Source organism: Acartia tonsa, chromosome 10, assembly GCF_053477335.1.
Source record: "Acartia tonsa isolate MP-2025a chromosome 10, ASM5347733v1, whole genome shotgun sequence".
NCBI lineage: Eukaryota > Metazoa > Arthropoda > Copepoda > Calanoida > Acartiidae > Acartia > Acartia tonsa.
The window spans coordinates 23,364,295-23,378,188 of NC_137269.1; the positions used below are offsets into that span (position 1 = coordinate 23,364,295).

General features: G+C 30.5%; 2 protein-coding genes across 6 annotated transcripts in view; both read right to left on the reverse strand.

Moving 5' to 3' along the window:
- Positions 1-53: 53 nt before the first annotated feature.
- LOC145330650 (uncharacterized) lies at positions 54-5,544 on the reverse strand. The gene is made up of 9 exons (XM_080175315.1): positions 5,463-5,544; positions 5,146-5,237; positions 4,056-4,140; positions 2,234-2,281; positions 1,913-1,977; positions 1,609-1,646; positions 1,032-1,086; positions 268-323; positions 54-112 (listed from the first exon to the last, which is right to left on the reverse strand). Exons 2-9 carry the CDS (start codon positions 5,229-5,231, stop codon positions 66-68), a joined length of 480 nt encoding a protein of 159 aa, XP_080031441.1. The 5' UTR covers positions 5,232-5,237; positions 5,463-5,544; the 3' UTR covers positions 54-65.
- Positions 5,545-8,306: 2,762 nt separating this feature from the next.
- The window catches only part of LOC145329669 (NAB transcription cofactor mab-10-like), a 111,957-nt gene continuing 106,369 nt past the window's right edge, over positions 8,307-13,894 (reverse strand). For all 5 annotated transcript variants that reach the window (XM_080174019.1, XM_080174017.1, XM_080174018.1 and 2 more), the window contains 4 exons: positions 13,229-13,339; positions 12,801-12,880; positions 10,850-10,970; positions 8,307-10,428 (listed from right to left, as the gene is read on the reverse strand). In XM_080174019.1, coding sequence (XP_080030145.1) covers positions 10,141-10,428; positions 10,850-10,970; positions 12,801-12,880; positions 13,229-13,339 — 600 coding nt within the window. In that variant the 3' untranslated portion in view covers positions 8,307-10,140. The remainder of the gene's footprint in view (positions 10,429-10,849; positions 10,971-12,800; positions 12,881-13,228; positions 13,340-13,894) is intronic.

Genomic DNA, 13,894 nt, shown 5'->3' on the forward strand with positions numbered 1-13,894 from the left:
AAGCTGTGTTAAAGTCATTTTCAAAATCTAGATAACTAAGGTTTCATTTTTTATTGACTTTTTAATTAAAGAATGTTCCTGAAATTTTGGAATGGTTGTATTCTGACTCTTCCTAAATAAAACCCGTCATTTTTTCCAGTTTGGTTTCGAAATCGATGATTAGAACCGGTTCTATGCAATACTAAAAAATCTTGTATAGTATCGAATTAAAGACAATTTTCCATGAATATTAAAAAAACTAGAGTAAAAATTCTTCTAAAATTGTACCTAATCCTTTTGAGACCAAAACTTCTCCATCCACTGCTAAATATGAACCACGATGCCTGTGATATAAATATAGATTATTTCATTAACTCCAATACTATATCAATAGTTTATTGGGGTATAGTCCCTTTCGTGGCAACGCCTCTTAAGGACGGTTTCGTCGTATTTTCACATTAGTTTTTGATAGGTTATTTTAGGTTAGGTTAGGTTAGGTTAAGTTGGATCAGGTGATTGCCCCGCAGGGTTAGGCAATTGGCCCCGCAGAGTTAGAGCCTTAGAAATAAGGGAAAAGCTACTGTAAAAATACGACGAAACGCCCCTTAATAGGCGTTGCCACGAAAGGGACTATGCCCGTTTATTGTTTGATCAGTTGGTATGTTAAGAAAGATAATATACCCATTGTAATTTTCCCTTTTCCCTTGTTCATGTATCCCTTTTCAATTTGATGTTTGTCTCTTCCTTTTTTTTATAGTGTAGTAATGGATATAAAATATACGTGGATATTATGACAGGGAAAAATAATCGTCAATTTAGGTTGATAACATTAAATTCATTTATTAGCCAGTTCGCTCATCCTGTAGGAGGGGAGGGGATTGGGTAAAGGGGGTGGCTAGGGGGTATCGTTATTCTAGCCTGCTACAAGTTTCACTTTATTAGAGAACATGAAAATCTGGTGTAACATCCATGTAATTTCCATTAGTGCAGTGCTACTTACGAATACGGATATAATTGTTTCAATAATGTTTTTTAAAAAAACATAAATAAACCTGAAAGGTAGAAAATTAGTTTCAATAATTGGATACAAACTAAGAATTACCAATCCTAAACAAAAAGAAATTTTTAGCATACTTAATTGTTTCTTATCAGAATTATAGAAAGTAACTTTAAGAAAAGGCCAGGATGAAAAATTGTGGAAATAATAAAATGAATGTAATTGAATAGTAGCTGAGTATATTACCACATTAACCTAACCTGCCACCTAACTCAATACGTAGCGCATCCGTTCGTCGTCGGGGAGGTGATGGGTTCGAATCTCGGCTTAACTTAAGACGTTAAAAATGGTTTCCACTGCTGCTATTTTAGGTGTTCGACATTAATAGTTGGAATGCCTTGGCACAAACCAAACGCAATTTTTTACCATACACAGTTAAGACTTCAAGGCAAAAAAAGTACAATCAAAGAGTTGGTTTTCTGATGGGTGTTACTTAATCTAATAACCGGGTGTTTGGACAGAAAAGGAGAGATTTGGCTCCAATTAGTTATCCTGGGTTGTTGCACCTGAAGTTAAAATGTCATCGACATTAGCCTCGCCCGTATGAAGTAATTGATAGGAAACATCCTAACCTGAGCAACCCAGTATATAACCTGAACATCCTTCTCCACTTAACAAATATAAATTTATCATTACAATTAAAATACTATGGCTATATCATATTTGTAAAGATTAAATTAGGTTAGGTTAAATATAATTCAGTAAAGCCTTGCAAGGCCTCAATGCCTCAAAAAGTTTTAATTTTAACATATATTTACATGATGTAAAGCAAAAGCACGTCCATATAGCATTTATTTGTATCTGATAAACGAGCTCTGCCTTTATGGATGGTGACATCCATGTTCTAAAAAAAATTAAATTAAAAATATTTTTCACCTTAATTCATAGAAGTTTGTTATGTAATAAGTTTCATTCAGAACATTGTATAAAATGTTATAATCCTGTAAAAAAAAATTGATTATGATCATTTGAAATCAGCGAAAACTTTAGGATGCGGATTGCTAAATAATGTAAAAGCGGTTTTGCTATACATTTTTTCTGACTTTCACTGAAATGTAAGATGCTGCTGGTTGACCAACTAAAGAACGAGCCTGCATTAAATTAGGCAGTCGGCTGTGGTTTTGACTTGCTAAAAAAAATAAGAAGAGCCTTAAAATTTTTCTACGTAGGCATGATAGAATATGCAAAACCCAAAACCTGTTCTCTCCAAACTTCTTGGAGTAACACCACATCATAAGAGCTTTCCTAAAAGTATTGAAATATTACTAATGTTTTGCATTCTTTAATCAGCCTCTTGGCTCAGTAATTTTTGTCATAAAAGTACACTTGTCATAAAAACTTTTGTCATAAAGGTACGTTTGTCATAAATATATTTGTCATAAAAACATTTGTCATAAAGGTACGTTTGTCATAAAAACATTTGTCATAAAGGTACATTTGTCATAAAAATATTTGTCATAAAGGTACGTTTGTAATAAAGGTACATTTGTCATAAAAGATATTTGTCATAAGGGTACGTTTGTCATAAAAATATTTGTCATAAAGGTACATTTGTCATAAAGGTACGTTAGTCATAAAAACATTTGTCATAAAGGTACATTTGTCATAAAGGTACGTTTGTCATAAAGGTACGTTTGTTATGCAATGACTGAATTTGTTAATGGAAAAAGATTTTGTTTGCAATGATAACTGAAACTTAAAGAAAAGATTCTCAATACTTAAAAATTTTTTTTCATTATATAAAATACAAATGATAAAGATTTTCAAACTACTATTTTATGTTATAAAGAATTTGTAGTTATCGATTTTATAGAGGCTATATTTAAATAAATCCAAGTACAAATTATTCCACTATCCCCTTCTGTTTTAAAGTTAGTTTATATTTAGGCTAATTGTATATCCAAATATAAATTGTTTTTGTTTTGATGCTTGAATATATAAATAAAAGAATTAAGAAAAAAAATTATTTGTAAAATTTTGGTTAGCTGAATAAGATAATTTTTTCACGTATTAATTTATTTATAGAAAGAAAGAAAAAACAAAGATTTCTTTATTGTCCGTCGTGTTTATGTTGCTTTTATGACAAACCTTTTTATAATAACTGAACTTTTTAAATGTACCTTTATAACAAAAATACCTTTATGACAAATATTTTTTATGACAAACATACCTTTATGACAAATATCTTTTATAACAAATGTACCTTTATAACAAATATCTTTTATGACAAACGTACCTTTATGTCAAATATTTTTAAGACAAACGTAATTTATGAGAAATGACCTTTATGACAAATATAATTTATGACAAATGTACCTTTATGACAAACGTTCCTTTATGACTAACATTTTTTATGACAAACATACCTATATGACAAATGTACCTTTATGACAAATGTAATTTATGACAAATGTACCTTTATGACAAATGTACCTTTATGACAAATGTACCTTTATGACAAATGTTTTTATGACAAACGTACCTTTATGACAAGTGTTTTTATGACAAATGTTTTTTTTTATGACAAACGTACCTTTATGACAAATGTTTTTATGACAAACGTACCTTTTATGACAAACGTACCTTTATGACAAATGTTTTTATGACAAGTGTACCTTTATGACAAATGTATTTATGACAAATATATCTATGACAAGTGTATTTATGACAAGTGAATTTATGACAAAAATTACTGAGCCAGCCTCTTTCTTATTGCTCAAGTTACCAGTTTTTGTTACTTTTTGTGTAAAATATATAAATGCTTGTAAGTTGAGTTAAAGACCGAATCATTCGATTGTTTAGATAAAAAGTAAAATAACAAATTAACAAATTAAATAAAAGAACAATCATCTGTTAAATATTTTTGCCAAATAGTCTCTTTGCAAATCAGGGTGATTGAATTGGTTTGATTGTGGTAGACTCTTAAATTATGGTTAACCATAACTACGGCTTAAATTGTCGGCTGTTTTTGTGAGATTTTTATAGTTATAGTTATTAAGGTGGCAATAAATAAAAAAACCTGTATATATTCAGCTATGGCCTCAACTCTTTCTGGAATAAGTATACCAGGGGTGGGTAGTCCATAGATATTGTAATTCAATAATCTATTACAATAAACAATTAAATGTTATATATAACAAAATTTTTCGTATTCATTCAAATCCGGTGGATAGGAACCGGTTCTCATCCATACGAAAAACTATGTCTAGTATCCTATTTTATCCAGCTTTTTACGAATATAAAAATGTACAATCATAAGATTAAAACCATTCTTTTAGCCCGTGCCTTCGGCACCTCGGGGCTAAATAAACTGGTTTTAATCTTATAATTGTACATTCTATATCCGCGGAAAGCCGTTTAAATACGATGTGAGAAATAACTATTAAAATATATAAAGACAAAACCATCCATAAGTAGCGAGGCACAGAAACAAGAGTCAAAATCAGACAGACAAAGTGAGTTTAAAGTAAAAACTAATTGGTCATGGAAATCTTTTTAAACAGCTTATTAAACATATTTCTTAGAAATTTGATTTTTCTTAAAGCATCACTGACCGACGCACGGACAAAGTGAATAACAGATTGGTCCACAGTAACTTCAAACCATATTCAACCATGTTCAATTATATCTAATTTCTCTAAGGGCAATATTCAAAGACAGACGGAATAGATGTAAAAATCCATTATAACATCTGATTAAATTATGTTTCACTTATAGCACAGATACAATGGGTTATAGAGTTACCCTGCTACTAAAAGGAATCGCTAAAAGGAATACCAGGGCCCGGCAGCTGTGCGTCAGCTGTGACTAAGCCTAAAATTTAAACTCGTTTTGATGCTTTTAAAATTCATTTTGAAAAGAGGGCATAGACGTCCAAGGGAGGGGGGGGTAAAGGGGTGATTACCCCCCCCCCAAAAAAAAAAATGCTTCTATGAAATAAAGATTACCCCCCCCCCCCCCAATAAAAAAAACTTGGACGCCCCTGAAAAGAGTGATTGCCATATTTGGGTCAGGTTGAGAATTCCAGCAGTTTTTGAAAATGGTAAAATGTTGATATCCCAGAGGCTTACAGGCTGCTGACATGCGGCTGCCGAGCCCTCTGGTTTTACCTTAGTTGAAATGATTCATTATCACATATCACTATTGAAATCAGACAGCAAAGAGACAGGAAATGTAGTATTATCCAAAACTTCATTTTACTCTACAGTTTTTTAATTATTATGAAAATTTAGCTGTATGATCTATACGTCACGTATTTCATGTTAAAATGTAAAAATACTTTAGTTTGTATTTCTTATTATAAAGTCTTAATTTGAATAGAGCTAACAAAATCTTTCAAGGGCCTAACATATTACATTTATATCATTTACATAAAAATTTTATAATTTTTTTCCCCATAAATTTATAATAATAGAACAGATAGAACCTTTATAAGCTTTTGCTGAAAATTAGTTGCATTTAGAAGACTAATGATAGTAGAAAAATCAGATCATTGAAGGAAAATGAAGTAGTGGGTTTCGTTTCGTCGTATATTCACAATATATTTTCTCTTATTTCTATACACTGCGGGACAATCACTAACATTTACCTAACCTAAAATAACCTATCAAAAGCTAGTGTGAAAATATGACGAAACCCGCTACTTCATTTTCTTTCCATGATCCAAAAGATTGAATATAACTGTTTTTATAAATTTTCGGTATAGTACTCAACAAAAAACATGACTCAAGTTGTATTAACAAATCATATTGTTAAAGAATAAAAGTGCATGCAGCTAGTGTCAAACTGAATCAATTTTAATTAAATAGTCAGAACTCAATCGATGAAAATTGTGTTCAGATGTAGCGCAGCAAAATCATGAGAAGTAAAAATTTAAATTATCAAAAACCAAAATAAAATCATAAAATGGCGTACATAAAATCATATTTTTAAAAGGTAGTGTCATAAATCTCTGAGTAGTATATTGTGTCTTTTTTATATTGTAAATATATTTTTTTTAAAGCCGGATTTTTAGATTTTATTCTCCATAAAAAAAAGCGCGATTTTTAAACCCACAGGCAATCATATATAGATAACTTTTGGGGGCGAACATATTTTTTTTACCTGAACTGGATCCTGGTTGATGAAATGCATAACTACATGGTTAAAACTTTTAACCAGTAATATATTTCACTACACACGTCCAATATAGTAGCGATAAGATTTGGCATTTTGTGTTGATATAATTTTTAGAGTAGCTATACACTATTAAAAGTACATACAGAGTTTAAATTAGAGAAAAAACTAGATTTCATTTATATTTTAGTGGGGTCTAAGTCGCGTTGGGGTTATAATCGAAATACAAGGGGGAGGGATGTTTACTACACCCCCAACCCCTTATAATGATTCATGAAATAGGAGAATGGATGTATATAAATTAAAATTTGCTTACATTTTTCTTTAAATAAAATTTTTGTCCTTTGTGTTAACCCCCTTCCATTTCGTCTATTTCGTATTCTGTAACTGAACATTTTGTATTTTAACCCCGACGCTAAAACATCGCAATGATTCTTACATCAAAAAAGTATTATTATAAGGAACCTTTTTTGATAAGCAAATTTTAATTATTTGCCAGTTTCGTAGATTTTTATATCAATAAAAAGTATAACTTAATTTTGAGCGAAGCTTTTCTATAATTAGGGTCGGTCCGTCCGTCCGTCCGTCACAGCGAGAGAGCTCTTTTCGTTAATTTAGGCATGTTAGAATTGTCCTATCGATTTCAAACTTTGCATCGGTGATTTCTATAGTAGTTAGGTATGATTTAGAAAGCGTACCAACTCTATAAGCATTACCAGAATGTCCGTACGTACATTTTAAACAAGTCGATTTTTTTACTTTTTTAACAACAATGTTTTATGTGATCTAATCATCCGATTGAACTTGGTATATTGATTCATGGGACAACAAAGTATAATGTTATAAGCAAAGCAACTCTATAATCAAGTCCTAAAAATGTAAGTATGTCCATAAACATTTTTCTGTATCAAGCAGTTTTTCAACAAATTTACTTACAATATTGTAATATTGTAATATTTGACTCTTACACATTTATATTCTGATTATTCAGTTCTTACACTATACAAGTGATGATGTCCGTTTGTCCTACAGTTTCAGTGCTTCGCTTTTATGGATGTTGTCATCCTTGTAATTACTATACTTACAGCAAGCTTGACTTTAGAAAAGCAGTTAATAAATTTGTTTTATGTTCAAATTTATTCCTGGTTCAAATTAGCCTTTAATTAGTCGAACTTTTTATAACATACAAAATAGCGAAAAAATTAATCTGCCCTTTTTTTTCTAACAAAGCAACATTTACAGATATGTTTAGTCCACAAAATTTCTATTATCGTCCAAACCCTATTTCTTTTTTTTCATTTTACTGAATGATAATATCTTTTATTTATTAGAAAAACTTACAGGACGACATTTTGTTACAACTCTGTTTAAATTATTTCAGAACACAAAAAGTTTTCATGAATTGTCATTTCCTGAAATGAAGTTTTAATTTAACATTTCTTCTTTAAGAAGTGTAGTTACTCTAGAGGCGTGCATAGCAATTCACCGGGAAAAGGGAAGCCAAAAAAGGGGAATGCATGTCTTTCCAATTTCAATAATAAGGTGATTGTTTAATGTTTACACCCCTCTTCTTCCGCCTACCGCACGCCACTGATTTACTATTATACCCAAAATGACTCTTTTGTTGACAATTTAAATTCCACTTTTCTTTAAAATTTGTTGCTCAGCAATGTTTTATTACTGTATTATACTCTACTTACTTTTTATTTTTTATAATATTTAATTTGTTAAAAGCAAAGCTTTTCTATGATTAGGGTTAGTCTGTGCATTCGTCCGTAACGGTTATTTTTTTTTGTTAATTTAGATATGTTTTTGATAACTATCGGTTTCAAACGAACCATCTCAATAATCAAGTCTAAAAATATAAGTATGTCCTTTAAACAGTATGATGCATTTAACAGTTTTGCAGCAAATTTACGTCTATTTTGGTTTAAACTTTTACAATTATATTTTGCTTATTCAGTTCTGACACTATACAAGATTTAATGTTCGTTTGTCCAACCATTTCAGAGCTACGCTTTTAAAGATTGTCATCCTTGTTATTGATGATACTTATAAACATAATTATTCTGGAAATATCATTCTTTTTGAATATGTGAGTGTTACAGACCAACTAACGTTTAGAGTAGCTTTTCTGCTAAAAAAACAAAAATACTTTTTTTTACATGATTTATTTTTTGTTCTACAATTTATCTTGCGTCAGAGAGATCACACTGAGTTGAGTTACATCCACAAATTTACATTTTTTTTTAAATCATTAAAATAAAAAAATAATAGATTATTACCCCCTGCTTATCTGTTGAATAATGTTCGATAATGATCAATTTTAACTGGAAAAATTTAAAAATAATCTTTGCGAATATTTTCCTTTTTATGCCTTATGTCTTTTATGATGCTCTTTGTAGTGCCTATAAAAAATGATGTCATACAATACAAATGACCAATGATAGACCAATACACAGACAAAAGCAGGCCAGTATACATTTTAATTGACCAATGGTAGGCCAGCATGACGTCATTTCTTATAGGCACTATAAAAAGCTAGCTTCTTTTTTCCAAAATGAAGTAAAGCTAGGAAAATCTAGCAATTTTTTTTCCCATTTTTTCTAAACCCTGGAAATAAATGGCCATCAAAAGGAAATAGACACAGACAATTAGCACCTAAAGAAAATCTATTTTTCCTGTATTTTTTCTTGGGTTAGATTAAAGCAAGCTATAGTGTTAAGGTGCAAAAATAATACAAAAAAAATTAAGATAAGAGGAAAAGTTTTTTGACAAAATAGTTTTTTTTTAGGTGCAATATTCTTGGATTTAAACCCCTTATCTTTATTTCTTGCTTAATTTCTAAAATAATTTTAATCTAAAAATAAAAATAGCGAAGCACCTTATAGTGCCCAATGAAAAATGACCAATGTTAGGCCACTATACATTATACCATTGGTCAATTACAATTTATACTGGCCTTTCATTGGATATTTGTATTGAATTATGTCATTTCTTATTAGGCACTACAAGCTCCTTCAAAAATAGTTATTCCAAATCTACAATAATCAAAGATTAGCTAGAACAACGCCTTACAAATACAACATTTAAAATAATATCTTTTTTTTATTTAACAAGAATGAACACAGTTAGAGGCTTTAGAGAGCGAGAAATATTTGCTCTACAACATTAATACTACAAAATAAGCTTTCAATAAAATTAATTTTCTAAAATAAAATAAAGTTTCATATTTTATAAAATCTAAAGATTCTAACAATGATTGAATTACTAAGTTTAAAAAGTGTCTCAAAAATCAGCCATGTGACGTCATAAAAATTTGGAATTATCCATCTCTTTTTTTAGGGTTTTCTTTGCCATTTCTCTTCTCATCTCCCTCATTTTTATGACGTCACATGGCTAATTTTTGAGACACTTTGTAAAGTTATAAAAAAATTAAATAATGTGGTTAGTATTGTTTATGTTTTAAGTAATTTTGAAAAAAAATTGTAGAGAACTTTTTGTTAGTTTTGTCTATCTATTGAGATTAATTAAATGAAAAATTAAAAAAAACTTTAAATAATATCTTTTTTTGACACTAAAATTGCTCAGCACTTTATAGAACATTTTCTATACTTTAAAAGTATGTTTCTGATATGAAATGTCTCAAAATGTGTAAAAATATTTATCGGATTAGATCCAAACAATGAAATTTAATATGGCATGTTTTTTTTTATATATATCATCTTTTTGTTTCTTTTATAACGATTAACGTTTTATCCACGTATCAAGCAATATTTGTTTTTCTGTACACTAATTTTGTACATTTTTTACAGTGTACAGTTTTACACAAAAGCATGGTAGAAATTTAGAATCTAAAAAAATGGCCACTTTGTTAGTGTCTCTTATGTATTTCTATTTATGAGGTATATTAATGATTCACTAAGCTTTAAAGTCACATTTTTTATTTGTCCTTTTTAAAACGATTTTTTTCTGTTATATTGTCTTTTTTAGTCTCTTGAATGAGGCGGTTGTGAGGCGTAGGAGATTGGAATGGGTGGCGGCGAACTTGGCTCCTGTTTGAACGTCAGATTTGTGCCCGCCGCGGGTGATGATGTATGATGGCGCGGCGGGGTGCCCCGCATGCCCATGTGCAGGCCGGCGGAGGCTGATGATGACTGGACGGTTGTGGGCGGGCTTCCGCGGCCGACAGAAGACGCGGCGGCGGAGAAAGCACCGGATAAGGATAAGGCGGGGTTTTGCACGGCGATTATTTGACCGCCACTTGCTGAGAGAACCTGAAATTGTGTAAAGATTATAAAACAAATAAAATGTTTGGAAGATAAGTTTGCATTACTGAAGTATATAATTTATTTTAAACTCTATCATTAATTTTTAAGTATAAGACAATGAAAAAAAATATATTTTCATCTAATTTCTTTTTGAGCTTGGAAAAAATGGAGAAAAGAAAGGGAAGTAGATTTATCTAATAATTACTCTCCTTTCAACCAACAACCAAAAATAAATTACTTATAACTAACTAAAGTATATGAATTTGATCAAGAAATAAGATGGTAGAAAAATAGCCTAAAACCATACTAAGACTTAAATTTAAGTATGTAAAGGCATAAAACATTACTACTTTAATAATAGGATGGCAAAAATAAAATCTGACACTTAAAACTTTTTGATGAGCAACATTACTAAAAAAATACTTACAAAATTATGGGCCTGGTTTGAGGCCGATGGAGAGCTGGCGTTGGAATACGACCTTTGCGACGTGTCGTCATCCGTATCGGGCTTGTCGGGATCTGAACTTGTCGACATCCGGGAACTATACCTGAAAGAATTGCTTAATCAATTTAAAACTTAAGAATAAAAATAAGTTAAATAATTGACATTGGCCGTGTAGCACCAATTATCACATTCTTATTCTTAAAAATTTAGGGTTTAGTAAGGTTGAAAAGATTCCCGCAAGTGTAGTAAAAACCGGATATTAAACGTTAGATCCAGTCTAAGAGTAAGCAAGACATAATGACGTTGGGTAAAGAAAATCTGCGTTTTAAAAAGATTATTGTTAATTACAATGTTAAAACGAAAATGTAGTAAATTTTGAGGGTTAAAAATAAACTGTCCGTCCTTATGTCTGTTTATCTCTGTGCATAATTACACTAAAAATCCACTAAATTGTTTACTTGATGCAAATTTTGTCTGGGAGCAAAATTAAAATGGACCAAACGCATTCCTCCACTTTTAGCCTAATAACATTTTTAAAAGCGAAGCTTTTTCACAATAAGGTTTACCCTGTGTGGCAAATAAGAAGAACTTTCTTGAAAAGATTTACCTAATGAGACATAATTTATGTAAAATATTGTTCTAAAACTTAAATCCACCTTTAGAATTAAGTAAAGTATACATTTTTAAATTGTAGTGGCGTGCTCAGAGTTTTGCCAGGAGAATGTAAATCATGAGAGGGCCTTCCAAATTTGATTTAAGGGCGTGTTAACTCACATATACCCCCAACCCTTATGAAGGCCAGATAAGAATATATGCAAACTCCTACTCAAGGACACAATCTTTTAATAAAAATATTCTGGGTACTTATATGGATATTGTTATCCTTGTTTTCTTCATATTTCGTGTTAATCTCCTAGCTTTATCTCCGCGTCCACGCTGGACTAAAAACTATTAAAACCCAATTTTGGTAAAATTTTTAAAAGTTGTCTGGCTTTTTGCACAATGTCTGGCCCAAAATTGCAACATAATGCTTGAAAACTTTGCAATAAATCCTTTTAGGGGCCCTTTTTGCAATAAAGGGGTTGTAGCTGGAAGAAAACTTTAAAATAGTTCTCATACAATGAAGAAATACACTGCAAAAAATCATATAAAAATTTAAGCTCAACTTTTAAGATTAATACTTATAAAAATTAAACTTTTTCATTTTAATGTGAGTAGGTATGTTTTCAAGCACCTCCATAACCAAAATTTTTGGGTATGGTTTTAAAACATGTCATAAACATGTCATAAACATATCCTTTTTAAAATTCAAATACTGTCTAAATATCATATTCAGAGATTTATTGACAATGAATAAAAAACTACTTTTTTATTGTTAATTAGCTTGTTGTAGTTACGGTACTACTACTTATGTTCATTTATATAAAAATAGGTTTAATAAAAATCACGAAACCTCTACGAAATTTCTATTAATTTACCATAATTAAGAATTAATTTGTAAATAATTTTAAAAATAAACTCCAATTATATTTGTGCAAAATACCTTCAGTATGCACTTGCAAAAAATTGCAAAAGAAGCAAATCTATCATTAGACTCGATAAATCATTAGACGAGTGAAATTAATCTTTTTATTCAATTTATAAATTCTTTAAAATATCATTTACAGTATGGCTTCGAAACCGATTAATATCCGCTATATTAGAACTGTCCCCCATCCATACTGAAAAAACATGTATAGCATCGTAGGTATTACAGACAATTATTCACGAATATTGAAATAAAAATCAAATAATTAATACTAGTTTTGTTAAACCAGGCCTCCGGCCCCTCGGGGCTAACAAGACTGGTTTTAATCTTATAATTTTTCATTTTAATATCTATAATATGATGCGATAAATATTGCAGTATTTATATCTATAAGAAAAAAATTACCTTATGTATCTATGATGTTCATCTCTCTCTAGATTAAGCTGTTGTTGTTTACTTTGTAGCAGCTCAAGCTGCTGAGATATCTAAAATAATTTTATTTGAAGCTGATCATTATCATAGATAAGCTTAAGCTGTTGAGATAAAGCATTCGTTTATTGATTAGAAGCATAAGCGGATGAGATAACTGATAACGTTGTGTATTCCATAGCAGCTTAAGCTGTGAACATAACTAAAATACTCATAAATTAAGTTGAGATTGTTTCCAGCTTTCTACGAATATAAAAATGTACAATCATAAGATTAAAACCAGTTTTTTTAGCCCGTGCCTTGGGCATCTTTTGCTTAAAAAACAGTTTTTATTTTATAATTGTACATTTTTATATCCGCGGAAAGCTGTTCATAATACAATTCTATAAATTATTATTATCTACCTGTTGAAGCTGTGCAATATCTCCAGTCCTGCAGCTTCCTCCAGCAGTCCTAAGTTCATCCAGCCGGTCGGAGATCAAACGCGACTCCTCCGTTATTTGGTCCAAGCGCTCCTGAAAAATATACAATATAAGAATGAAAAAAAATAATTTAACATTGAACAAGAGATAAATAAAATAATAGACAGATATTAATTAAAAACTTGTTTGATAGAAACAAAAGTGGGTTGAAGGGAGGTTACTTTAAATCATCGTCCATCCCTCCATTTGGACGTCCTTTGATAGAAGGACGACGTGAGAGAGAGAGAGAGAGAGAGAGAGAGTGAGAGAGAGAGAGAGAGAGACAAAGAAAAATGAAATTAGCCCGGCTGGAAATGCTAAATTTGCAACCGATGGGGAGCCGCCAATTTTTTGCTAAAATTAGTGGAAAACTTGGAAACACATATTTGTGGTTTCAATACTTTTTTTTGTGTATGTACAGTTTCAAATAATTATGGGACAAAGTTCCACAATGGATATTTTGTATCTAGAGCATGTTTCAATTATCCTATTGATCTAAAACTGTAAAATAATGTTAAATGAAATCTCTCAAAAAATAAATAAGATTTTTTATTTGAATATGTGTTGTTATTGTCAATTTTGTAGCCCTTTGGCTAAACTTAGATATCG

Bases quoted from the DNA above. Each gene is read 5' to 3' on its own strand.
- LOC145330650 (XM_080175315.1), bottom strand. From the start codon at position 5,231: ATGAAGTTTTGGATAATACTACATTTCCTGTCTCTTTGCTGTCTGATT. The intron at 1,087-1,608 runs GTTAGGATGTTT...CTTTTTGTTTAG, and splicing joins TTATATACTGGGTTGCTCAG to GATTGGTAATTCTTAGTTTG. The intron at 113-267 runs GTACAATTTTAG...GGTTTTATTTAG, and splicing joins TTTGGTCTCAAAAGGATTAG to GAAGAGTCAGAATACAACCA.